Consider the following 26,707-nt stretch of genomic DNA (forward strand, 5'->3'; position numbering starts at 1 on the left):
GGAAGCTTTCAAGCAGCAGGAGAGAAATGGCCCTTTCCAGCAGCATTACATGTCCTCTCGGCGCTGCCTCCCAAGAGCCTCAGCCCATCCCACTGGCTTTCCTCACTTCCTGCTTTCCCAGCTTGATTTACAACCCAGGTACATGGAACACGTTCAGGGCTGGTATTGGAAACACCCTGAGCTTCACTCAGTGAGTTCATTCCTTAACAAAATGAAGGCAACATTTGAATGAAGGGTTATTTTTCCTCAGATCAGTTATACTTTATCTCATATCAGTACCAACCCCATCTATATCCTCCCTGCATGTGCCCAACAGGACATTCAAATGACCCAAACTAAATCTGAGCATTCTTTTTGTCCTGTTTTTGCCACAATTGAGCAAACTCTCACTGGAATTATCCCACTTCTTTGCAATGTCACTCACTTTATATCCCTTTGGTATGGAGTTAATGCCTGAGGATTGCGGTGAGCTGAGATTAATGTGGTGCAGGTGAAGAGCACAAGAGCACTGAGGGTCACTGGGCTGCAGCTCCATGCTTGGCTGTGCTCTGGGTACACTGGACATCAATTAATGTTCCACCTGAGAACATTCCACCTGGGAATCTCCACTGTGTTACAATGGGAGCTGTTGCAGCATCTTACAGTCTGGGAGTCTGTTTTCCTCTTCAGTGTTCTCCTCTTCAAACGTTTCCTGTTTAAGAGCTGGGCTGGGTCAGCCTGGAGAAGAGAAAGCTCCTGAAGGGGAGACCTTAGAGCAGCTCCAGTGCCTAAAGGGGCTGCAGGAAAGCTGGAGAGGGGCTTGAGACAAGGGGGATCACAGAATCCTAAGGGTTGGAAGGGACCTCAAAAGATCATCTAGTCCAACCCCCCTGCAAGAGCAGGGTAACCTAGAGTACATCACACAGGAACTTGTCCAGGCGGGCCTTGAATACCTCCAATGTAGGAGGCTCCACAACCCCCCTGGGCAACCCGTTCCAGTGCTCTGTCACTCTCACAGGAAAGAAATTTTTCCTGATGTTCCCATGGAACCTCCTATGCTCCAGTTTACACCCATTGCCCCTTGTCCTAGCACTGGACATCACTGAAAAAAACCTAGCTCCATCATCCTGACACTCACCCTTTACACATTTGTAAACATTGATGAGGTCACCCCTCAGTCTCCTCTTCTCCAAGCTAAAGAGTCCCAGCTCCCTCAGCCTCTCCTCATAAGGGAGATGTTCCACTCCCTTAATCATCTTTGTAGCTCTGCGCTGGACTCTTTCAAGCAATTCCCTGTCCTTCTTGAACTGTGGGGCCCAGAACTGGACACAGTTACACTGTGATACAGGAGAGTTGAGGATGTATCCCGGATCCTTAACTCTTTGTCTTTCCTCCTAAACCTCTGATCTTGGTTCCCATCTTCTTGTATCCACTGAACTTCCACGGTCTTTGTAGAACTGGAGTGTTTTCCGCTGCCCTCACTGGGAGTTTGGATCCAGCTTGGTCCCTGAAGCCATGTGAAGGGGCACTGCTCTTCCTGCTGTCCCTTGACAGCCCCAGCTCTCTCATCACGTCCGGAGCCCTCTTATTTGTCCTCCGATTCCACTTCACCTTGTGTCCATGGCATTGCCATGGCCGGGGGGGGCAGCACCCTTTGGGACCGGCGGCTCCAGCCCTGCGCTCCCCGCAGGGAGGCAGTGGGAAGGGACGAGGTGCGGGCAGGGAACACGAGGTCTAGGCCCTGGGAGGGCTGCGGGGCACAGACCCGACATGTTGGGGTCTGGCAGCCCCTAGAGCCACCCCATAATGAGGGGCTGAGGGGTCTCGCTAATTGCATCTGTCCGATTGCATATGCAAATCGTATGCAAAGCAGCCCGCCACAACCCCGCCAGGCCTGCTGCGCCCCCCCGTCTGCGTTGCCATAGTGACCCTGACTGTCAATCAGCCAGTCTGCCTCATCTCATTGGTCAGCTGTTCTGTCAATCTCTTCGCAAAGGACACCCATTGGCCATCACTGCCGCAATCCCCGCCCCCTGCTCAGCCCGCGCATTCCATTGGGCAGCCGCGCTAGTCACTTTCCGCGGCGGAGCGCAGGAGGAGGGCCTAGAGCACCGCTCTCGCCCAATCCCAGCGTCCCATTGGCTAACCCACCTGTCACTCCGCGCCGCGGAGCGCGCTGATTGGTTACTCCCTCACTGCCTCTCCCGCCCTCGCGGGGCCGGGGGCGCAGGGGGCCGTTAGGCGCAGGCGCGGTGCAGGCGGCGGCTGCGGCGGCTGAGGGGGAGCGCGGCTCGGCGGGGCTGAGCGGCCCATGGGGCCGGGCCGCGCCTCGCATGGAGCCGCTGCGCAACGGCGGCGGTGGCGCGGAGGAGAAGCCGCGGCGGCGAGGGGTGGGGGCGGACGCCGGAGCTCCGAGGCGGAGGAGCAGCGGCGGTGGTGGTGGCGCGGCGGGCGCTGACAGCGCGGCGGGGCCGCAGCCCCGAGATCGGATCGGCTCCGTCAGCCAGCAGCGGCGGGACTCGGCCCGCAAGAACCGCCCGCGTGAGTGCGGCGGGGACGGGGGGGCTGCGGGGCGGGAGGGGACGGGGGGCGGGGCTTAAACGGAAGGGGCGGGGCCTAAGGGGAGGGGCGGGGCCAGGAGCTGTGAGGATGGGGAGGGGGTTCCTTAATGGAGGGGAGGGGGGGGGGGGAAATGGGGTGGGAGAGGACCAGAGGTGGAAGAGATGTGGGGCATTGGGGCAGCGATGTGGGTCTGGTGTGGGTGACAGTGGGGTCATGACATGGCCAGTGTGGGAACAGCGCCGTGGGGGGACAGTGGGGCAATGGCATGGGTGGTGTGGGGTCAGCACGGTGGGGACACACTGGGGTAATGGCATGGATCCAGCATGGATGGTGTGGGGTCAGCACAGTGGGGACACACTGGGGTAATGGCATGGATCCAGCATGGATGGTGTGGGGTCAGCACAGTGGGGACACACTGGGGTAATGGCATGGGTCCAGCCTGGATGGTGTGGGGTCAGCACGGTGGGGACACACTGGGGTAACGGCATGGGTCCAGCCTGGATGGTGTGGGGTCAGCACGGTGGGGACACACTGGGGTAATGGCATGGGTCCAGCCTGGATGGTGTGGGGTCAGCACGGTGGGGACACACTGGCGCAATGGCATGGGCTTAGCATGGCTGGTGTGGGATCAGCACAGTGGGGACATGATGGGGTGATGACGTGCAGCATAGCTGGTGTGGGGGCAGCGTGGTGTGACAATGGCATGGGCCCAGTATGGCTGGTGTGGGGTCCGCGTTGGGGTGATGATGACATGGCCAGTGTGGGGTCAGCATGGTGGGGACACAGTGGGGTAATGGCATCGGCCCAGCATGGCTGGTGTGGGTCATGGTGGAGTGATGGCATGGCCGGTGTGAGGACAGCACAGTGGGTTCACAGTGTGGCAGTGGCATGGGTCCAGTACGGATGGTGTGGGGTCAGGATGGGGTGGTGACATGGCTAGTGTGGGGACAGCACACTGGGGACACGGTAGAGCAGTGGCATGGGCCCAGTATGGATGGTGTGGGGTGTGCATGGTGGGGCCACGATGGGGTGATGACATGTACAGCATAGCTGGTGTGGGGACAGCACAGTGGGGCCATGGTGTGACAGTGACATGAGCCCAGCATGGCTGGTGTGGGAACAGTGCAATGGGGATATGATGGGTCGATGATATGTCCAGTGTGGGGACAGCACAGTGGGGCCGTGGTGGGATGATGGCATGTGCCCAGCATTGTCAGTGTGGGGACAGCACGGTGGGGTTGCAACATGGGCCCAATGTGGTCAGTGGGGGGACAGCAAGGTGGGGACACAGTGGGGTGATAACATGTCCAGCATGGCTGGTATGGGGACAGCACAGTGGGGACACAGTGGGACAGGGGCTCAGTAGGCTGGCATGGAGATGGGACAAGCTGAGCTTTAGGAACTCTGGGAGACTCAAGGTGAGCTGGTGCCTGGTCTGTGGGGCAGGGCATGGGGCAGGACACGGAGGTTGAGGCTGTGGCAGGTGCTGAGGTGCCTGAGCTGGGACCTTGGATCAGAGCAGGAGGGAAGGTCGCTGCTGAGGACACGGCGAGGAGAAGGAGGCAGAAAGACAGACCCAGGGCCAGGGTGTGCAGCCAGAGCCAGGAGGGCAGGGCTATGCTGCTGGGCTTGGGGCTCGGGGAGAAAAGCAGCAGAGAGCAAAGAGAATGGTGTCAATGTGGGGAGGGGAGAACCCACAAGTTTGGAGGGGCTGTTCACAAGCCTTGGCAATGCAAGAACCACCCCCTGGACCGCGCTTTGAAATGCTCTGTCAGAAGCTGTCCTGGAGGGAGTTAGGTGCAAAATGGATGGCAGCCTTCATTTTGGCAGCAGCAGGAGCTGCCTTGAGGTGGCTGCTCACTGGCTTCAGCCATGTTGGAGGTGGGACCGAGGGATTCTTTCTTTCCTCGCGCTGGAGTCCTTCCTATCGGAGGCAATTGCTGTACCCTGAGGATGAAACAGCATCAGTGTGGTTCCCTGCTACCTGCACAGCTCTTAAAATGAGGCCAGGCTGGAAATGGGAATCCGAATTGTCCTGCAGCTCGTAGCAAAGCAGTTTGTTGGCTGGAAATGCTGCGATGTTACTGTGGAAATGTAACACATTGAATAGGGTTCTGTCTCTTTTTTTGGTTGCTGGGGAAGAAAAAAGCTTTTCTTTTGCCCTGTCATAGTGTGAAAAATAGGAATTCTCTATGAAGACTTCGGAAGACATTTGCTGAACCGGCTGCTGCTTTTGCAGTTCTAATTCCAGGCAGTGCTAATGCAGTGGCAGAGTGGCTCTGCCTCTCCCTTCCTTCCATTCCCACATCTTGCTGTATTACAGGAGTGATCCTGTGCCAGGAAATGGTTCTAAAGTTACTCTTCAATAACTGAGGCTGTTGCAGGGGTTTTGCTTGCTGAAGAATCCATAGGATGAGAGAGAAATGTGGTGGAGGTGTGAGGGCACCAGCAGTGGGGAGCATCCTGCAGCAAAACCAGCTTTGGATGTGAACGTCCACGTTTGGGGCTGCTGTTGTAAGGAATCACCAGTGTGAGCTGTGGGGTTGTAGTTGGAGATAACAGTAGTTAATAGGTTGCAGTCATCCACAGGGAAATGAAGGGGATCTCTGGAATGACAGGGTGGGCTTAGGTGGAACTGGGCAGTAGGTGGTTATAGTCTTTTGCCTCTGTTTCTGGGTGTTCTGTGGAAGATGTAGATGAAAGTTGGCTGTTGGGCTTGTGGTTTGCTGGGGTAACATTAAATGCAGAGCCTGGTTTGGGATGCTTTTAGGAAAACAGGTATTTTGGCAGCTTCCAAGGCAGGATTTGGATCCAGTCTGGAAGGTCAGTGTAGTGCAACTGCGGATTACAGCGTGGCCTGTCTTTCCTGAATGATTCTTATGATAACTGGAAGAGAAAAGTGCTGGAACAGCACATGCGTTAGCAGGGACAGCATCTGATGTGTGAGTAAATTACATTTTGAAGTTAAAATGCTTGATCCCAGCTTGGGGGACACTCAAGGAAGCCTAAATGAAAGCACACTGCTTAATGGGGTGCGATCAAACACATCTTATTCCAGCTTCCACTTCCCTGCTGCTGGCACGTGGCAGACAGGCTGGGTGACCTTGACATTTGTCTTGCCAGCCTGTGCTGGCAGATGCCCTGGCAGATGAGCTCTGCTTCCCCAGGAATGATGGGATTCCTGCAGGCTGTGCTGGAGCTCCTGATCTTTCTCCTTTCCCATCATCTGTACCAGTAACGTGCAGTGAGGGCTGTGTCACTGCAGAGATCAGGGATGTCTGAGCCCAAGGAGGATTTAGTACTGGGGAGGGGTTTTGGACAAGGGATGTAGGGACAGGCCAGGGGGAATGGCTTTAACCTGCCAGAGGGGAGACTGAGATGAGCTCTTAGGCAGAAGCTCTTCCCTGGGAGGGTGCTGAGGTGCTGGCACAGGGTGCCCAGAGGAGCTGTGGCTGCCCCATCCCTGGCAGTGTTCAAGGCCAGGTTGGACACAGGGGCTTGGAGCAAGCTGCTCTAGTGGAAGGGGTCCCTGCCTGTGGCAGGGGTTGGAGCTGGATGAGCTTTAAGGAACCTTCGAACACAAACCAGTCTGGGGTTCTATGAACACAACGCTAGACCAGGTTGCTGTTTAATGTAACTGTGGGATCCCACAGGGCTGCTGTGGGCAGGGTGAAGTGCCAGGGCATAAACCAGTGATGACCACATCATGATAAGGCAGGGAGTACTTTTTGTAATGGATCTTCTTTATGATAAGGGAAACGGGTCAGTGTTCCAGTTCATCAGCTTCCCCCTTTTCCCCTTCTCCCACTCTTCCAGCAATTCCATGCTGCTTCTCCTTCCTGAAAGCCTGTTTCCCTGCCAGAGAGGTGTTTAGGAGCAGCATCCTGCAAATAGTGTTTAAAACCTCAAAAAGCATTTCCTCATCCATTCACCTTTATTTATGTGTTAGTATCTTCCATCAGGCTCATGCAAAGCCACAATGTACACGTTGCTTTAACCTCTCCATATACACAGTATCCGCAGAGAGCTACAATTAAGATGCCCTTTGAGCAGCTCTTTTGCAGTGCAACGTTTTAAGCTTGGCTTTTCAATACCTCTTTATGCTTTGGAATTGTGGCTTGAAGGTGAATTCCCAGCAGAGCCTATTTTTAGGGATGGGAGGATGTGTGGGCTTAGTGTCACTCTCTATTAAATGCTGCTGAATATTTCTTTCTTCCCCAGCTGTAAATGTTCCATCGTGGTATAACACTATTACATATAATATGGGCTATTTTAGAGGAAGCACAGAGCTGCTGTCATGCACTCAACTAAACTGTCAGTCTTTGCTGCTCCACTGCCTTAATCTTTTTAGCTTCTGATATAATTGGCTCATAACTTCAGGATCAGGCTGAAATAGGGCTTGAGCTGCTGTCATACAAAGAACATCCACCACGAGACCTTTAATTCTGTCACCTCTTTCATCATTCTGCAGTGTTCAGAAGAACTCTGTTGAGTTTTAGTTATGCAGTGTCTAATTTTATAAAGTCATTTCCACAACAGATAAAGGCATTGGATTCTTCTTGCCTCAAGGAGCTCACAGTGTAACCCTAAAGGGGGATTTGGAGGTGAAGGGAACACACAGCATCCTTGAGCTTCTCTGTGTGCCAGGTATTTGGTATGAGCTGTGAGCCCTTCACCTTGTTTGCAGCCTGGGCTTCTGCTCCTGTTGTGTATCCATAGGCCTGCCCAGTAGAAGGTGTAAGACAAGAGAGTTGAATGTACATTGTGTGTATGAAAATGTATGTATAGAGCTCCTTTTAAAAGTGCCTGTATTAAGAGAGAAAAAAAACCTGTCAGGCCAAAAGATGAAGAATATTTTTCCTTGAGGGGAAAAAATGCCTTAAGATGCTTTATGACAGCAGTTACAATGTAGTGTGTTGGGGAGGAAATGAAAATAGGGCTCATGGTTGTGAGCCTGAACAGCTGAGTGATGCTGCAGTCTTGCCAGTTCCTTAAGTCACCTTCTTCCTACCCCTGCTGCTTTTTATGGAATCCCAGCCTGGTTTGTGTTGCAAAAAAACCTTAAAGCTCCTCCAGTTCCAACCCTTGCCACAGGCAGGGACACCTTCCACTAGAGCAGCTTGCTCCAAGCCCCTGTGTCCAACCTGGCCTTGAACACTGCCAGGGATGGGGCAGCCACAGCTTCTCTGGGCACCCTGGGCCAGCGCCTCAGCACCCTCCCAGGGAAGAGCTTCTGCCTAAGAGCTCATCTCAGTCTCCCCTCTGGCAGGTTAAAGCCATTCCCCTTGGCCTGGCCCTACATCCCTTGTCCAAAGCCCCTCTCCAGGTTTCCTGCAGCCCCTTTAGGCACTGGAGCTGCTCTAAGGTCTTGTCCAGGCTGCCCCAGCCCAGCTCTCTCAGCCTGGCTCCAGAGCAGAGCTGCTCCCATGAAGCACCTGAACATGCTTTTCACACTGAGCACACTTGGATTTACTTTGTATCTTACACAGTGTTTAAGAGTCAGGTCAGTGGCTGTTACTGTGCTAAGAAATTACTATAGAGTTTCTTTAAGGAAAGTGATTGTAACAGGTTTTGGATAGAGAGCACTTCTGGCCATGAGGAGAGGATTTCCTGCCTTTTACATGTCCAAACACCCAGTGAGAGACTAAACGCTTCCCGGAAGGTGCTGGGCAGGAGCAGTTCAGAGGTTCATCCAGTGATGCTCTTCGCATCCCAGAGGTTTCTCATCCTCCCCATCCCTCTCTGGCTGGTGAGTGCTTGGAGAGACATGTGAGGCTCTTTTCCTGCATGGAGGGCTCCAGGTGGCAGCAGGGAGGTGGTGAAGAGCAGCAGCATTTGCATTTTCTATCTCGGCCTTTAATTCTGTTGTCTTCTTGCTCTGGTTATTTCAGCAGAACCTTCTAACAGGGAAAAATCACCCTCTGGCTGCCCAGAGGCTCCTGCATGCTGCCAGTTCTCCCACTGCTCTAACGTGTCCTCAGCATAAGGAGGACATGGAGCTGTTGGAGCAAGTCCAGAGGAGGCCATGAGGATGAGCAGGGACTGGAGCACCTTCTGTATGAAGACAGGCTGGGAACATTGGGACTGTTCAGGCTGGAGAAGAGAAGGCTGCGTGGAGACCTCAGAGCAGCTTCCAGTGTCTGAAAGAGGCTACAAGGATGCTGGGAGGGACTCTTCATCAGGGACTGCAGTGACAGGACAAGGGGTGATGGGTTCAAACTGAAACAGGGAACTTCAGGGTAGGTATAAGGAAGAAGCTCTTCCCTGTGAGGGTGCTGAGGCGCTGGTACAGGGTGCCCAGAGAAGCTGTGGCTGCCCCATCCCTGGCAGTGTTCAAGGCCAGGTTGGACACAGGGGCTTGGAGCAAACTGCTCTAGTGGAAGGGGTCCCTGCCCGTGGCAGGGGTTGAAGCTGGAGGAGCTTTAAGGTCCTTTCAACACAAAGCAGGCTGGGATTCTGTGATCTTCCACAGCAGCTCTCTTGAGAAAGATGCTTCAGATTTAAAAAGGACAGAGCTCCTCGGGTGCTTATGGCCGCACTGTAGATGCTGGGGAAAATCAGTGTTTTAGGAGAGACCTCGCTAGCAGATGGTGTTGGCCTTCATCCAGGAGAGCTTCCTCCTTCCTCTCTTTGAAGGAGGAGGATTTTTCCAGTTCTCAGACACGGAAGAGCTGTCACTGCCCTCCATGTTCATGTTGGATGACTTCCTGTAAGTGAAAACCAGCAGTTCTCCCTGTCACTGAGAGCATTTCCTCCTCCTGTTTGCGTGCTGCACCCATGGCCTACAGGAAGGCCTTTAAGAGGAAGTTCTGTCCCTGCCCCCGAGAATTTGAGTGCTCTGCATAGAAAACTCTTTCCAGTGTAGGGATGAAGTACCTCATTTTGAGCAGGCCCATTGCTTCCTTGCATTCCTAACCTGTGGCTGGGATGTATATAATGAGAACTGCATAATTAAGAGCCATTTGGTTTAAGTTAATTATATTAATGGGCTCTCTTCAAATTCATCCCTGGTGAGTTACTGAAGGTACAGCCGAGCTATTCCCAGATAGGGAATGCCAGAGGCTTTTAGTAGCTGGATGTGTGAAGCCAGCTCCTGTCTGAGGTTGTATCCCAGCACAGGGGGTTGGATGCTCTTTTGGGGGACTGAAGATGAGCAAGCCCTGAGCCCATCCTGCCTGCAATTCACACCCAGCTCTGCTGCCATCCTTCTTGGGTCCCTGCTGGCCGTGTCTTCTGGTGTGCCCAGCAGTGGGTAACTGCTGGGGTTTAACCCACGCTTGATGTTCTGCTGCTTCAGTGGCAGCTGTAACAAAACCTGAATGAAAAGGGAATTTATATATTTAAGAGTTTGAAGGTTTTGAGAGCACTGAGAGTCATAGAATCATGGAATGGTTTGGGTTGGAAGGGACCTTAAAGCTCATCCAGTTCCAACCCCTGCCACGGGCAGGGACACCTTCCACTAGAGCAGCTTGCTCCAAGCCCCTGTGTCCAACCTGGCCTTGAGCACTGCCAGGGATGGGGCAGCCACAGCTTCTCTGGGCACCCTGTGCCAGCGCCTCAGCACCCTCCCAGGGAAGAGCTTCTGCCTAAGAGCTCATCTCAGTCTCCCCTCGGGCAGGTTAAAGCCATTCCCCTTGGCCTGTCCCTACAGGCCCTTGTCCCAAGCCCCTCTCCAGCTTTCCTGCAGCCCCTTCAGGCACTGGAGCTGCTCTCAGGTCTCCCCTTCAGGAGCCTTCTCTTGTCCAGGCTGCCCCAGCCCAGCTCTCTCAGCCTGGCTCCAGAGCAGAGCTGCTCCAGCCCTCGCAGCTTCTCCATGGCCTCCTCTGGCCTCGCTCCAACAGCTCCACGTCCCTCTTGTGCTGCTGCCCCAGAGCTGGATGCTGTTTGCAATTCTGGAATTCATTTCAGGAGTGCAGAATGACAAACTGCCATGAAAATGTCCTTGAATTGCTCCTGCTTGCTTTCTCCATTGGCCTGCGATTCAGATTCGTCTCTCTCATTCATTACAAGTTATTTTTATGCCTGTTCTTGTTTGAAGTAAATGCATCAGAGTTAGAGAGTGATGGGGGTTTGGATGTGCCTCCAAAAATAGTTTGCATCTTCTTTCAACATTTTGTTTGGTAATGGCTGGGGGTGGCCCCTCTGTAAATCTATATAATAATAACCCAGTGGTTTATAAATACCCTGAGTAAGTGCTGGATGGTTCCAGCAGCTCTGGGGAGCTGTGATGCTCTGAAAAGGCAAGTTCCACCTGTGCTCTGCACAGCAACCGAGTTAACCCGCTGAGGAGAGGCTGCATTCACTTCAGACGTGTTCTTACCTGCAGGGTTTGTGCCTATTCAAAGACCATTTGCTTTGGGATCGAGTTCCCCTCCTGCCTCTGAGCTGTTTTCTTTGCTCTTCTGCTTTTTTAAGCGCTGCCTCTGGGTATGTGGGTATTGCTGTCTTACTGCTTGCATGGAAGGGGACAAGGAACATGCTCTTGCAGTTTGGGGGTGGCTGCTGCATCCTTGAGCTTAACCAGAGGGATTCCTGCTTCGAAATGGTGGGAGGGATGAGGACTTCTTTGTGTGGCCCACTGCTGTCTGTAGATAAGCAAACATACATTGCAGAGCTAACAGTAGCATGTTACCGTGCCTGTCTGTCATAGAATCATGGAATGGTTTGGGTTGGAAAGGGCCTTAATATCATCCAGTTCCAACCCCCTGCCATGGGCAGGGATGCCTCACGCTAGATGGGGTTGCTCCAAGCCCCATCCAGCTTGGCCTATAAGAATTACACTAAATACTGTGATGTAAGAATTGTACTCAAACCTGAGCTCCTTCTTCCCAGAGGAACATTAGTAACAGGTTTACATTCTAAACATTCCCTTTTTCCTTCTGGAAAACCCCTCAAGGGTTTCATCCCACTGCCTTAACATGTGGCTACATTTTCTCATTGCTTTGTCTCTCTCATTAGCTCTGGTCTACCCTTAACTCATTAATACTAATATTAATCTGTTCCACTTTTCATCTCTAATCACAGATTCCATCTGATCAGGGCTTTCTCTTGATCTTTTCCATGCAGCTCTTTATCTCCCACAGCTGTAAATGGTGCTGAGCCTGACCCTGATGCATGCTTTCAACCAGGGGAGGAATTTGCCTAATAAAGTAATCCAATTAGACATTTGCTTTTGCCTCCCCGAGGCATCTTAGATGACTTGCCTGCCTCAGTTACGTGCTGTAATGTGAGGTACCACGTACCTCACTTATGGGCTGTAATTAGTTAACGTGTGTAACATCCCTTTGATGTAAAAGTGCTGGTATTATCCTTGGCTCTGCCTCTGGATCAGGACTTTATAAAAGCAATAGCTGGGGATTACATTTACAGCAGTATCTAGTGGGTGTATCTGTGCTGGGTGTATCTTCAGTGCTGGGTGTACTTCGAGCATTGCCTATCGATGCAATTGGCGCTTCCAAACACGAGGTATCTCAGAACAGGAGTTGTCCCCATTGAGAGAGGAGTCTCAGCCAAGGACAGACCAGGCTGGTAATGATTCTCCATTTCCCAATTTAATAGCTCAAACAGGTTATTGCAGCCCCTAGAGAGCTGCATGGAGTCATTCAGTTTAGAACTCTTTTGCTGATGATTCAGTTTATAACTTGGTTCTTTTTTGTCTCCTCTCCGTAGCGTTCCCGTGGTTTGGTTTGGATATCGGAGGCACCTTGGTCAAGCTCGTGTATTTTGAACCAAAGGACATCACAGCTGAAGAGGAAGAAGAAGAAGTGGAAAACCTCAAAAGCATCCGTAAATACCTGACATCAAATGTAGCTTATGGATCCACAGGCATCCGGGATGTGCACTTGGAACTAAAGGACCTTACCCTGTGTGGACGTAAAGGCAATCTGCACTTTATACGCTTTCCTACTCATGACATGCCTGCTTTTATCCAAATGGGAAGCGAAAAGCACTTCTCAAGCCTCCATACTACCTTATGTGCCACGGGAGGTGGAGCGTACAAATTTGAGCAGGACTTTCTCACAGTAGGCATTTTTGGCTTCTATACGGTTAAGGATCTGGGAGTGAAGTCTGGTTTAAAGCTTAAAACTAGAAAGCTTTCTCTGCAGGTGCTCTGAGTTAGCTTTGGAAGTGTGTGCTTAACCCAACTGAAACTTGGGGCAGGAAACAGCAGGTGGAGTCGAGTTTGCGTCTCCAAATGAGGATCATTTCTACCCTACAAGTGCATGTAACATTCCTCTAAAATTACTCCCTGACTTCCATAGTAATAGCTCTTACAAGCTGTTCCCTCTCTTGTAAAATCAGGGAATGGTTTGGGTTGGAAGGGACCTTAAAGCTTAAATCCAGCTCCAACCACTGCCGCAGGCAGGGACCCCTTCCACTAGAGCAGCTTGCTCCAAGCCCCTGTGTCCAGCCTGACCTTGAACACTGCCAGGGATGGGGCAGCCACAGCTTCTCTGGGCACCCTGTGCCAGCGCCTCAGCACCCTCCCAGGGAAGAGCTTCTGCCTTATCTCCAACCTGAATTATGAATCACTGCATATGCTGATCTCAGTCTTATGGGGTTATTTCCTTACTGCTGTCTTTCACATCCTTAATGTGAGATTTATTGTTCCTCTGTTCCTGTGGTTTCGTTTCTAACACGCATGTGAGTGAGCTATAGAGGTTCAGTCCGATGTGGTGGTGAACTGACTGAGAGGAGGTTAATAGTTGGGGTTTGATGTCGTCATGTGGCTTCATTGTAAGTTTGATTCTTGTTCAGAGGTGAAAAACTGGTGATAATGCCTTTCTTTAACCAGGGCTTGACAAACTGCACCAAATACAGAGGCTTTTGTGCAGTGGAGGCAGTGACATGAGGGGAAAGTGATTCATAAATCCCTCTTTTGGTGGTTTTAGGGATGGATTTGGGGGATTATTTTGGTGAAACACTTCCGTCCCTTCTCATTTTTCCTTGTTTTTCATGCTACTGCCTCAGCCTACATCAGGCCCATGGAAGTTGCTGGGATTCTCTCAGTGCCCATCAGTGCATCCAGCTCTTTGTATCCCCCCTCTGCCCCATCTGCACACTTCAGGGGCAGTTTGCAGCCCATGTGCACGGAGAAATACGGAGCCCTGCCGTGATCCAAGCCCCTGCATGGAGATGACTGCATTTAGCTGGCAGTGAAGGCACTTCTCTAGCCCTGAGCATAAACACTTGAGATCCCTGGCTGCATTCCTCAACCTTCTCCTTTCTTTCTCCCTGCCAGATGGGTGACCTTCAGCTTTGCAAACTGGATGAACTCGATTGCCTTATTAAAGGAGTTCTGTACATTGATTCCGTTGGCTTCAATGGACGCTCAGAGTGTTACTATTTTGAAAACCCAACGGATGCTGAGAGATGTCAGAAGCTCCCATTCAACCTGGAGAACCCATATCCTCTCCTGCTGGTGAACATTGGCTCAGGGGTCAGCATTTTGGCTGTGTATTCAAAAGACAACTACAAGCGGGTGACAGGCACCAGGTGAGTGCTGGAAGGGAGGAAATTGAGTTTGATTTGGGGGTTTGGAATGTGTTTGTGCATTGTAAATGACACTTTTAGGGACCATAAAGGTGGTGAGTTGAATGATCCAGCTCTTGCTTTTACTGCAGTCCCTTATCTCTGGATCAGAGAATCTGGATTCCACGGTTTGGTCTCTGAACTGCAGCCAGTCTCTTTAGAACCTGGTTTTGCCCTGGTGCAGGAATTCAAGTGGTTTATTTGCCATCATAGTTTGGGATTATCACAAATATCCTCACAGTAATCCTGTTGACAACTGTTAGCTTTGATCCTGGCAGTAGAGATTTGCATCCTGGCTTCCAAAGTAAGGTATAGTTTGCTGGCAGGGACACCGGCACAGCAGCAATTCCCCAGGCAGTCGCTGGGCTGCTGCACTTGCCCTTCTTGAAGACAGGACATCGTTTTTCCCCTTAGTTTTGGGTAGCTGTGCCCTGGCACTCCAGGTACATCTCAGGACTGATATTTCACAGAATCCCAGCCTGGTTTGGGTTGGAAGGGAGCTTAAAGCTCCTCCAGCTCCAACCCCTGCCCCGGGCAGGGACACCTTCCACTGGAGCAGCTTGCTCCAAGCCCATGTCCAACCTGGCCTTGAACACTGCCAGGGATGGGGCAGCCACAGCTTCTCTGGTCACCTTGTGCCAGCACCTCAGCACCCTCCCAGGGAAGAGCTTCTGCCTAAGAGCTCATCTCAGTCTTCAGTGGAATGAGCCATTTCCCTGCTCCGTCTCTTTAGAAGCAAGGTGGGTCACAGTCATTTTGCTTTACCTTGCAGCCTTGGAGGAGGAACCTTTTTTGGTCTCTGCTGCCTTCTGACTGGTTGCTCCACCTTTGAAGAGGCCCTTGAGATGGCATCCCGTGGGGACAGCACCAAAGTGGACAAACTGGTGCGGGACATCTACGGAGGAGACTACGAGCGGTTCGGGTTGCCAGGCTGGGCTGTGGCATCCAGGTAAGGACCGATAGTGTCACCTGCACTGGAGATCCTGCAAGGAAGGGAGCTTAAAACTCACCCAGCTCCAACCCCCTGCCATGGGCAAGGACGCCTTCCACTGGAGCAGCTTGCTCCAAGCCCCTGTGTCCAACCTGGCCTTGAACACTGCCAGGGATGGGACATATATATATATATATAGGGGAGACATATAAATACTTCAAGGTGAATCACTTTGGTTAAATGAGGAGCTCCTGTTTTCTCCTGCAGTTCTGATGCAGATGGACCTTTAACCCCAAACCTGTCTTTCCAGCTTTGGAAACATGATGAGCAAGGAGAAGCGAGACTCTGTCAGCAAAGAGGACCTGGCCAAGGCTACTCTAATAACCATCACGAACAACATCGGCTCCATAGCCCGGATGTGTGCACTGAATGAGGTACTGGGGGGAACCTGTGTCATTGCTTCCCATCTAAAGCATCCCTGGTGTGGTCCTGTCACATGGAATCTCTTTACCTGCATTGGCTTCTGTAGATGGCGTGTTCATACTCATCTCTTTGGACGTTTAGGAAGTTGTAATCCACTGTCTTTGAATTCTCCAGTCCTTCCTTTGTGTGTTTTGAGGCAGATCTTTGTGCTGTGAATGAATCTGTGATCTCCTGAGGGCCTCTGCTTGCTCAGGAGTTTAACATCTTCCCTGGGGTGGTTTGAGGAACAGTAGGTGTGTGATGAATCATGGCTCTTGGGAATGCTGAGGGAAGGAGAGGTGGGACGGAGGGATGTAGAGGCTGGATATCTTTCCTGTGTTGTTTCCACCAGTTCCTCTCGATTTCCTGGCCAGGCCCCACCACTTCCACAGCCGTTCCTGTATCTTTGTGCTTTCAGCTTCTTTACAGTGCTGCCTTGTTGCATTCATGTCAAGCAGCATTGTACAGGGCTATGAAAGAGCAGAGACATGCTCTCCACTCCATTTGGAGCCTGTTCCGATGGGATGAGCTAACGGGGGGAAGCATCCTCCTGACTCCTGTTGCTGTTACCTTCATTTACTGCAGGCACCAGGCAAGATATTAGCCTTGCTCACAATACATCTGCTGAGTCCTCACTTTCAAGTAGGCAGCTGAGTGCAGAGAGGATGCTGAGTAGTTAGGGGGAGGTGTTAGGAAATGTGGGATGGAAGGAACATCCATAGAAGGCTGCACTCCCAGAGCATGAGCAGCAGGTCAAGAAGGGGATTTTCCCCCTCTCCTCTGCATATGGTGTTTCAAAGGCACTATAAGTGTAACTTTATTCTTACTCTAAGGTGGGGGTTTCATCATGACAAGCAGAAAGTGAGATTTACCCTTAATGTTCCTGCTGTTTCCTTCCTACTTGCAGAACATCAATCGAGTGGTGTTTGTTGGCAACTTCCTTCGGATCAATACCATCTCCATGAGGCTCCTGGCCTATGCTTTGGATTACTGGTCGAAGGGACAGTTGAAAGCACTCTTCTTGGAGCATGAGGTGAAATCACCCTTTACATCTCTCTTGGGGCAAAATGCACATCCTTTACACGCTCTGGGAAGAGCCACGTGGAGTCTGTACCTGTTGATCCACGTTGTGCAGTAGTTCCTACTGCTGTGTTACCGCAGTCTGTACGTGTGCATACACATTGTGCAGTGGGTTCTGAGTGCAGTGCCAGTGCAGGGTCAGAAGAATCACAGGTATTGTTTCAGTAGCTATTTACTACTAATTGCATCTCACTTGTGAACTTTAAGACCATGAGGTGTCCCTGCCCATAGCAGGGGGTTGGAACTGAATGATCTTAAGGTCCTTCCCAACCCAAACCATGCTGTGATTCTCTATGACAGCAGGAGGATTGCATGCAGCTCTGTGTTCCACTGCAGCAATGATAGTTACAGTCTGTTTTCTAATGCACCCACTTGTAGCTTTGTGGTGAATTGACCCTGGCTGGACACCAGAAGCTCCCCAGAATCACTGTCACTGCTCTCCTCAGCTGGATGGGGAGAGGAGAGAGAACATACAACTAAAGGCTCCTGGGTCTAAATAAGGGCAGGGAGAGCTCACTCACCAGTTACCATCATGGGCAAACAGACTGCAACTGGGGAAATGAGTTTGTTCCCAATCAAATCAGAGCAGGGTAACGAGAAATCAAACCTTAACACTTCCCCCTCCTCCCCTTCTTCCTGGGCTCAACTTCACTCCCCAGTTCTCCACCTCCTCCCCGCAGTAGTGCAGGGGAACAGGGAATGGGGTTGTGGTCAGTTCATCACACCCTGTCTGTGCTGCTCCTTCCTCCTCAGGGGAGGATCCTCGCACTCCTCCTCTGCTCCAGCATGGAGACCCTCCCACAGGACACGGCCCTCCAGGGACTTCTCCAATGGGTGTCCAATGGGCTGCAGTTCTTCATGAACTGCTCCTGCATGGGTCCCTCCCATGGGGTGCAGCCCTTCAGGAACAGCATGGATCCTCTGCAGGGTCACAAGTCCCTGCCAGCAAACCTGCTCTACTGTGGGCTCCTCTTTGCATAGGGCCACAGCGTGAGCTTCCCATGGGATCACAGCCTCCTTTGGGCTCTGGCATGGGGCTGCAGGCAGGGTCCCAGCATGATGCTTCCCCATGGGCTGCACCACAGGCTGCAAAGAGAATCTCTGCTCTGGTGCCTGGAGCACGTCCTGCCTCCTTCTGCACTGCCCTTGGGCTCTGCAGGGCTGCTCCTCTGCATGTTCTCCTCTCTCCAGCTACAGCTGCACAGGGCATTTTTCCTTCTCAAATCCCTTATCCCAGAGGAGCTGCCACCATAATTGACGGGCTCAGCCTTGGCCAGCAGTGGGTCTGCCTTGGATCCAGCTGCATTGGCTCCATAAGACATTAGTGAAGCTTCTGGCAGCTTCTCATGGAAGCCACCCTTGTATCCCCCTGGTACCAAGCCCAAACCCAACCCAAGTTCTTTCTTTCCACTATCCTTTATAAGCTGTTACAATCACACCCTTTGTGTCACATTGTCCTTGCACCAGGGTCTGCCCACATCTGAGTCTCTCATGGCTTGTCCTCTCTGCTCCTCAGGGTTATTTTGGTGCAGTCGGGGCTCTGCTGGAGCTCCTGGATTCCCCTTGACTCTGCGCAGATTCCTGACATTGGATCTATGAAGTCGGGGCGCTTCCTGGGTCACCCCATTTCATTGGAAGCAAAGGGAAGGACTCTTGTGTTGGTGTCTGTGTGAACCCCATCCTCAGCGACAAGCAGGTTGGTTGAGGAGGAGGACGTGCAGCCGCACTGCTGAGCGTGGTGGTTGACCTTTAGCACTCACATCACATCCCCCTTTCCATGTAGCCTCTGTGTTTTGTGGGATGGAACAGCAGGAATCCATCAGGATCCCTGTGAGTGAAGCATATGCTGGGTTCATGCTCCCAGAGCTCAGCCTGCAGCATTCTGTGTCCTCCACATGAAAGGTGTCATGTCCTTGGTACGTTGTGTGTCCAGGGGACAGAGCCCCGCATCCCAAATCCATACGGCTGGAATCTCTGTCCTCTGAACTGTTGGAATGCTGCTGTGCTCTCCACAGGGGCTTCAGTCCTGTTACAACCCTTTCTTACCTGGACACTGGAGACCAAAGGTGAGGCAGGAATCCTGTGTCACAGGTTCATTCCCATTTTACCCTCCAACGCTTCCATACAGACCACAGCGCCCTTTGGGATGTGCTGGAAGGTCTCAACCTCTGACCTGGACGTTGCTAAATCGAACATGAGGTTGAAACAGTGGGGTTTGATGTTGTGTGTTTGCTTGGTTTATATCCTTGCTCTGTTGTACAACTCTGCTGCATAGAACTATACCAAAGAGCTCCTGGATTTCACTTGGACACTTGGGATCTGCTCGGGAATCTCCCTTTTACCTGTACGGATTGCTGCAGTGTTGTAGCTTCGGGGGGGAATCCTCTCTGCTTCCCATACACATGCTGCACTGCTCTGCTCCCTCTGTGCCCGCAGCCTGCAACACGGAGCTGAGTGCAAGATCCCTGCGGATCACACACCTCGGGATGCAGATCGTACTGAATAAAGGCTCTTGGAACAACTGTGATGCTGAGAGTGGAGAGCAGCTTAAATGAGCAAAGCGGCCTGTGCACGGTCTGTAATCTGTGATCCAACCTTTCTGCCAGGAATTCTTCCCAGGCTTGGGATCATAGAATCATGGAATGGTTTGGAAGGGACCTCAGTATCATCCACTAGAGCAGGTTGCTGCAAGACCCATCCAACCCAGCCTTGAACACTGCCAGGGATGGGGCAGCCACAGCTTCTCTGGGCACCCTGTGCCAGCGCCTCAGCACCCTCCCAGGGAAGAGCTTCTGCCTAAGAGCTCATCTCAGTCTCCCCTCTGGCAGGTTCAAGCCATTCCCCTTGGCCTGGCCCTCCAGGCCCTTGTCCAAAGCCCCTCTCCAGCTTTCCTGCAGCCCCTTTAGGCACTGGAGCTGCTCTTACCCAGGTTGGATGGGGCTTGGAGCAACCTGCCCTAGTGGAAGGTGCCCCTGCCCATGGCAGGGGCTTGGAACTGGATGAGCTTTAAGGCCACTTCTAACCCAAACCTGTTCCTGATTCCATGATGTTGGTGCTCCATCCGGCCATGGCTGGGTCAGACCCTCTGCTGCTTTGTCCCAGCAGCTGGAAGCTTCCCCTACGAGCTCCTCATGGCCTCGACTGTGGAGCTTCCAGAAGCAGCCTCAGAGTGGAGCAGGTCGGTCCCTCTGGGCTTCCTCATGGAGAAGGTGCCACAGGACTCCTCCATGTGGAGCTGCCCCAGGCAGCACTAGAGGGCAGCAGCCCCCTGCGCTGGGCAGGGAGAGGAAACGGGACAGAGAATGGGAGCTCCAGTGCCTCCACATCAGCCTTGTCCTGGTGGCCACAGCTGAGCATCCAAATGGGGTCTGAAGAGGAGGAAAAGGGTCTTTTTCCACTCATTTTCCAGCTGATGAAGAGCAGGGGGAGTTGAGATGGGATTTGGAGCTGGAATCGCTGGCATTCCCATAGGATGGAGGCTGGGAGCCTATCTCCAATCCCCTGACTGGTGGGAGGTTGGCATTAGCCAGCCCTCACTGCCCACAGCCAGGCTGTGTCAGGTTGGTCAGAAGAGAAACCTCTTCCTGAGTGGGACAACCTCCAAAACCCCCCTGGGCCAGGGAATTCCAGTGCACGTGGGGCCAGGAACCATTGGGAATTCCCTCATCCAGCTGGGAAACACAAAGGGAACCCCCCTGCCTTTCCCCAAACCAGCCCAGTTTTGAGGCCCTTTCCCTGCGGGAAGTCCCAAGTGGGGTGGCACATCCATTGGTGCCATAGGGCTGAGCACGGAGGGATGTCCATGGGTATCCCATGGGCAGCTCCCCCTCCAAACACACCCCCGCTTCCAAAACCTGCTTTTTATTTACATTCCAAGTCAACTCCCATGCAAACCATTGGCCTTTTCCAGGGTTTTTTTTTCCCCTTCCTTCCCTTCCCAAGAGCGGGAATAGCAAAAATCGCCTCAGTTGGGAGTTGAAAATAGCCTTAAATATACAAAAATAGAGCTTACAAAAAAAACCCCACCAACAAAACCAGAGACAGAAATATTCTGCTGCAGAATCCATAGTGTACAAACACGTCTATGAGGCTCCAACGCTCCATAAACAGGCGGGGGGAATCCCAGGGGATTTAATCCCAGCCCCGTGCCTGGGAATACTGAGATGCCCCCCTCCCCTCCAAGAAGAAGAGCTGTGGAGGTGGAGGTGGGAGCTGCCGTGCCCAAATACACCCCGTGAGGTGGTCGCCACCCCCAAATTGGGTTGGATTTGGGGGGTTTTGGCAAGGAAACCACTCCCACATCCCGTGTCGCTCACCCAGACCCAGTGGAACGGGATGGATGAATCCCAAGGATGGGATTTGCTGCCCTTCCCATGGTTCCATGGATCAGAGCAGGACAGCGCCCATCGCAGGGTGAGGTAGCCCATTGTGCCGAGGAGGGGCTGATGGCATCTTCCATGGGTGACACCGGCTCCTCCAGCCCGGATAAGCCCTTTTGGAGGGGCAGAGGGTGCCGAGGTGGCTCCGAATCCCGGGATCAGGGTGCCTGGAATGCCGAGATCCCATCTTCTACATCGGAATCGCAACGGCAAAGGTAACCCCGTGCAGAGGAGAACGGCTGAGATGCTCTGAGGTCCCCAAGTGTATCTGGGTGCCATGGATGGGTGCAGGGCTGGGAAGTGAACCAGCCGGAACCCCTGGAATTCCCATCGGATGACAGCTGGGAGCTGATCTCCAATCCCATGGTGTGTAGGAGGTTGGCATTAGCCAGGCCTCTCTGTCGGAGGGGGACATCCCGTTGCCACAGGAGGCTGTGGGATGGCTCGATGCTGCTCCGTATCACTTCCCAATGGATATCGTGCAGGAGAAGGGATGTGCTGGAAGAAGGCTGAAGTGCAGGCACCCAACAAGGACCCCAGATCCCCTCCTCACCCCGGGAATGAGGAATCAAGCTCAGGCTCGAGAGGCTCCATCCCAGCACAGCTCCATGGAGGCAGCGATGGGGCATCACCCAGCAGGTACCTGCCCCGCACTAAAGTGCTCCGGGTCCCCCGTGTCCCTGCCTGTCCCTCAGTGCTCCAGCTGTCCCAGTGTGCCCGGGCTGGGGGGCATGGCCATGGGGCGGTCCATGGGATGCTGGAGCTATACAATGTTCTCTGCCCCGGGCAGGGGGCCCTGGGGGGGGCCGGGGTCCTGCTGCTTGTGCAGCTGCGCCAGCTGCAGCACTGGCATGTTGCAGAGCGGGCAGACCTTGCGCACCTCCAGCCACTTGATGAGGCACCTGTGGGGGGGAAACACAGGGGAAAGGAGGTTATGGGGTGCTAGACATGGGAAACCCACAGCTGGGACCCCAACACAGCAGTGCTGGGCCCTGACACCCCCTTTTAGTGCCTTTATCGGGCCTTTGTGTGTGTGTAGATACAAGGAGTATTCATGGACTGAGCGCGGTGTGGGTTGGAAGGGAGCTTAAAGCTCATCCCATTCCAGCCCCATTTCTGCCTAAGAGCTCATCTCAGTCTCCCCTCGGGCAGGTCCAAGCCATTCCCCTTGGCCTGTGTCCCTACATCCCTTGTCCCAAGCCCCTCTCCAGCTTTCCTGCAGCCCCTTCAGGCACTGGAGCTGCTCTCAGGTCTCCCCTTCAGGAGCCTTCTCTTGTCCAGGCTGAACAGATTTACATGAAATTCATATACATATGAAACTTCTATATATATTTATATATACATACATGAATTTATATATGTATACATAAACATATGTTAAGTATATATAGATATAGATGTATATACACATTTATTTACATATGTATATATACATATTTCATAGAATCAAAGCCTCATGAGGACCACCAAGACCAACTCCCAGCTCAGCCCAAGTCCAAGCCCTCATCCAAGGGGGATGTCCAAACACTCCTCAGACACAAGCAGCTTTGGGGCCTTGTTTCCCAGCGAGCTGCAATGCCTATAAATGGGCATTTTATCCATAGATACTGAATTATACATGTAAATATGAATATACACACATAAGGATGGACATACCTAGAATCTTCGAACGGTTTGGGGTCAAAAGGACCTTCAGATCATCTAGTTCCATGTTTTGGAATATAATATCAATATAACAATATATAATTAATATAATATGTGTGTGTGTATATATAGATACATGTATATATCTATATATAAGTGGTTTTGCCAGCTCACAACTTGACCATCGCTGCTCCAAATGCTCAAATTCATTCCAATTCCCATTCTTTCCCCCTGGGATTGGGATTAGGCTGGGCTAAAGCCGGACTGAGGAGCAGCAGCACCAGGAGCCCCGAGGCAAGGGCCTTTCCAGTGCTCCCAGGCAGGATGCAGGGCAGCACTCACTTCCTGTGGAAGGCATGTTTGCAGGGACAGATCCCCAGCTCGTCCTTGGGCTTGAACTCCTCCAGGCACACGGCACAGATCTGAGAGGGGGGAAGCAGAGAGGAGCGGTCAGGGCATGGGAAGTGGTTTTGTGCACATGGAAACCACAGGGACACCCCCAAACTGACCTAAACCCAGCCTGGTTTGGGTTGGAAGGGACCTTAAAGCTCCTCCAGCTCCAACCCCTGCCACGGGCAGGGACCCCTTCCACTGGAGCAGCTTGCTCCAAGCCCCTGTGTCCAACCTGGCCTTGAACACTGCCAGGGATGGGGCAGCCGCAGCTTCTCTGGGCACCCTGTGCCAGCGCCTCAGCACCCTCCCAGGGAAGAGCTTCTGCCTAAGAGCTCATCTCAGTCTCCCCTCGGGCAGGTTCAAGCCATTCCCCTTGGCCTGTCCCTACATCCCTTGTCCCAAGCCCCTCTCCAGCTTTCCTGCAGCCCCTTTAGGCACTGGAAGTTCCCCCTTGGCCACTTCCCCCCTCCTGCCCCGGTGCTCACCTCATCTCTGCCTTTGCCTGGGGGAAAAAAGGGGAATTTGGGTTCTGATGCCAGTGCTGGGGGCGGGGAGGGAAAATCCCCCCTTTGCCATAGGGAATTCCCACTCCTTTGGAGCTCCAAACCCTCCAGCCTGACCCAGACCCCCCTAAAGCCTTCCCAGGCTTCACTGCACAACCTCTGGGATCCCAGGCTGAGGCTTGGGTCTGCCTTTCCCAATGGAAAGGACTCTGGAGCCTCTCTGGAGCAACAGGCACACGGCTGGGATGTGCCAGGAGGCTTTTGGGTGCACGAGGACAAAAGCCACACTGCTGCTTGGTGCCCGGGATGGAGCTGCATCCATAGGGATAACGGGGCTGAGAAGGCAAAGGGTGCATCTCTATCCCAGCGCTGGAGAAGTCAATGGCTGTCATCCCAGCCGAAATGTTCCCCTACACTGCATTTTCCTGATGTATTTTGGCTATTCCTGGGGATTTGGGATATTCCCAGCTGTTTGTCCCAGCCCCCCTGGCTTGGGAGTCTCCCTCATCCCCAAACAATGGCCAGCTCCACTGCCAAAATCCCTCGGGATGAAGCAGGCGGGCACCAACACCACGGGAGCCATGGCGCCTGTCCATACGTTCCAGCCACCAGAGCACCATTGGCTGGGATAATCCCCAGGGAACACACACATCTGGAGCTCCAGGAAGCCCTGGGAGAGGCGGATGATGGGAAAAGGGGGAAAACCAAAGCCAGATCCACAGGGATGAGGCGCTCAGCAGCACTTTCCCCTCCGCACAGCTCCTTGTGAGCGCTGGCAGCAGCCCCTGGTGTTGCTCAATCCCCCCCCTGTTCTGCTTCCCAGCACGGCACATCCCAAATCCCAATGCCCAAAAAGGGATATTTTCCATGGAGCTGGAGCTAAACCGCTTCTTCCAGCCTTTCCCAAATGCCAGGGAAGAGCTCGAGCTGCTCTGCCCCCTGCCCCATGGACCCATCGTCCGCTCTGAAAGCATCTGGGCTGTGGATGAAGGGGATGGAAGAGGATGGAGGCTTAACCCAGCCATTCCCAGCCACATTCCCAAATCCCTCCTGCAGTCAGCTTCTCACCCCGGGAAGTGCTTTCAAGCCCCAGTGCTGGCAGAAACCCCACTGCAAGTCACGTTAAGGGGAGTGCATCAGAAACAGGAGCCTCAAGCCAGGACCGTTCTGTCCCTGTCTGCAACTCCTGCCCTTGGGAATCAGCTCCTCGGCTGTGGGGAGCAGAGGGTGAGGAGGAATCATGGGACAGGCTCTTGTTGCTCTCATCCCAATCTCCCCTCTGCCAGGTTAAAGCCATAAGGATGCAGTGAAAACTGAAAGGACCCGGGAGCAGGAGGGTGCTGGGAACTGGCTGCATCCTACCTGCGCCTGTCCTCCAGCCCCAGTGTGAGGAAGAGGAGGGTGAAGGCCTCTTTGCCACTACTCACCTCGTGCAGGTTCAGCTCCTTCACCTTCTCCTTGAGTATAACCTGCAACACAGAGCACTCCATCAGGACGCAGCTTCTGCCAGGAGTATGCACAGGAAAACCCTCCACAGGTGATTGTCCCAGTTTAACTGGAACCCCCCCAGTACACTCAGCACAGCCATGGAGCACTGGGGGCCAGGAAGAAGGCAGAGCTGTAACCATCACCCCAAGGACCAAACCCCCCCCCCCATATTTAAACCTCTTGTGCTTCCTCACTCTGCCACAAGCTCCTGCATGGACATTGGCTGCTCCAGCTTCACTCTATCCAGGCTAAATGCCTGGGGAGGGCTATAAATCTAGGATGATCATGTGTTATCCTATCCTATCTCATCATATCATATATCATATCCAGCCCAACTCCATCCAGTTTCCTGCTTGAACAGCAGACTGGAGGCAGAAAGATTCCACAAGCCCTGGAGAGGATGGGGCATTGAAGCAGGATCCTGACATCGAGCCTCTTGGTCGTGTTCCTTTAGCACCGGTGTGTGTGGAAAGCCAGGTGATGTTCCCACTGAGACATCCCTATGAGAGCCCCGTGGCTGGATCAGAGCAGCCGGGTCCAACCCCAGGAGCAGATCTGGACCCAACATGGTTTGGCCATGAGGAAGCAGTGGTGTTATTGCTCACAATGGGAGATGTCCCCGCTAAATCAGTGGGGACAGAGGTTTACGTGGACATTGCGACTTCCCTTTGATGGCCAAAGGCCTCCCAAGGAGAAGAACAGCAGAAGGAAAGCTGATGGAGTGACTGCTTCAGCATGGATTTGGCACTGAGGAGAAGAGGAGAACTTACTGTGCATCACCTCACCTGTTTGTAGGCGTAAAGCTCTTTGTGTGCTTGATGTCTGAGCCTGCAATCAGAACAAGGAGAAGCATGAAGATTGGGCAAGGAAACAGGGTTTCTGCACCCCCTCCAGCGTTTCATTTCCCTCCTTCCCTGATTTAATGCCCTTCTTTCTTCATTTCAGAGCTGAGAATGGCCACGGGAAACCACGCATCCAGGCAGCAGCCACCTCTCCCCGCAGCTGGGAGAGCAGCGTCTCCATCCAGAAGCACACAACCTCCTCCTCTGCTCCTCTCTGCCCTCCCTCATCTTCCACGCAGGCACCATCAAGTTACCACCAGTAAGACCAGCAAGAGCTGTTGAATAAACCAGGAGCTGCCATAAATCCCTACTACAGATCCCTGCTACTGAACTACCGCTGCTGCCAGCAGGTCCTACACTGGATGTGGTACCTTCTTCCTCAGACCCAAGGGGGAAGGAGGCCTTCCTGCGCAGAGGTTTCCCACTGAAGCCCCCATCACAATGCTTGGGCAACGCTGGGTTCCTCAAACCCAGCTTTATCTTCCATTATAAGATCCCTTGAGCTGCTTCTGCCCCCCCCCAGACCGAGGAAGAAGCATTCAACAAGAGTCATCCGTGTGGCTGAGCAAGCAAAGGATGGTGTTCACCCCAACACCGGCACAGAAAGCTTTGGAAGGGAAGCACCAGGACATCTTCCATCTCTCACTTCCTATCCCAGGGGTAATTCAATAGCCAGAGACAAGGAGATGCCAAAACCCACAAGGAAAGAAGCCTTCACCTTGGGGGCTTTTTCCTAACCAGGAGAGCAGGAGGGGGGTGCTGTGTTAAAGGATGGGGAGACCGAGCAAAACAGCAGGAACACATCACATCCCTGCACAGCTTTCAGCTCAATCCCAGCACAAACACAGCCTGAATGGAGCCCGGATGGAGCAGCCCTGAGGAGCAGCACTTGGGGTGTTGGGTGAGGAGAAG

The 26,707-nt window shown here is 53.0% G+C and overlaps 2 protein-coding genes across 7 annotated transcripts in view; one reads left to right on the plus strand and one right to left on the minus strand.

Annotated features, from left to right (window-relative positions):
- Window positions 1–2,201: 2,201 nt before the first annotated feature.
- On the plus strand, window positions 2,202–19,073 carry PANK2 (pantothenate kinase 2). Its single transcript, XM_062640121.1, has 7 exons — window positions 2,202–2,520; window positions 12,211–12,563; window positions 13,784–14,037; window positions 14,846–15,022; window positions 15,315–15,438; window positions 16,374–16,499; window positions 18,063–19,073. Exons 1-7 carry the CDS (start codon window positions 2,313–2,315, stop codon window positions 18,111–18,113), a joined length of 1,293 nt encoding a protein of 430 aa, XP_062496105.1. The 5' UTR covers window positions 2,202–2,312; the 3' UTR covers window positions 18,114–19,073.
- Window positions 19,074–20,867: 1,794 nt separating this feature from the next.
- Window positions 20,868–26,707, minus strand: part of RNF24 (ring finger protein 24) — a 32,753-nt gene continuing 26,913 nt past the window's right edge. For all 6 annotated transcript variants that reach the window (XM_062640126.1, XM_062640123.1, XM_062640124.1 and 3 more), the window contains 4 exons: window positions 25,739–25,781; window positions 24,893–24,934; window positions 22,912–22,991; window positions 20,868–21,827 (listed from right to left, as the gene is read on the minus strand). In XM_062640126.1, coding sequence (XP_062496110.1) covers window positions 21,689–21,827; window positions 22,912–22,991; window positions 24,893–24,934; window positions 25,739–25,781 — 304 coding nt within the window. In that variant the 3' untranslated portion in view covers window positions 20,868–21,688. The remainder of the gene's footprint in view (window positions 21,828–22,911; window positions 22,992–24,892; window positions 24,935–25,738; window positions 25,782–26,707) is intronic.

The sequence above is a fragment of the Pezoporus occidentalis genome, unplaced genomic scaffold (assembly GCF_034315485.1).
Source record: "Pezoporus occidentalis ecotype Australia unplaced genomic scaffold, CSIRO_AGI_Poc_V1 ctg63, whole genome shotgun sequence".
In the NCBI taxonomy this organism is placed as follows: domain Eukaryota; kingdom Metazoa; phylum Chordata; class Aves; order Psittaciformes; family Psittacidae; genus Pezoporus; species Pezoporus occidentalis.

Coding starts and splice junctions, on each gene's coding strand:
- PANK2 (XM_062640121.1), top strand. CDS start 2,313: ATGGAGCCGCTGCGCAACGGCGGCGGTGGCGCGGAGGAGAAGCCGCGG. Junction 2,521..12,210: donor GGCCCGCAAGAACCGCCCGC/GTGAGTGCGGCG, acceptor TCCTCTCCGTAG/CGTTCCCGTGGTTTGGTTTG. Junction 15,439..16,373: donor GGATGTGTGCACTGAATGAG/GTACTGGGGGGA, acceptor TCCTACTTGCAG/AACATCAATCGAGTGGTGTT.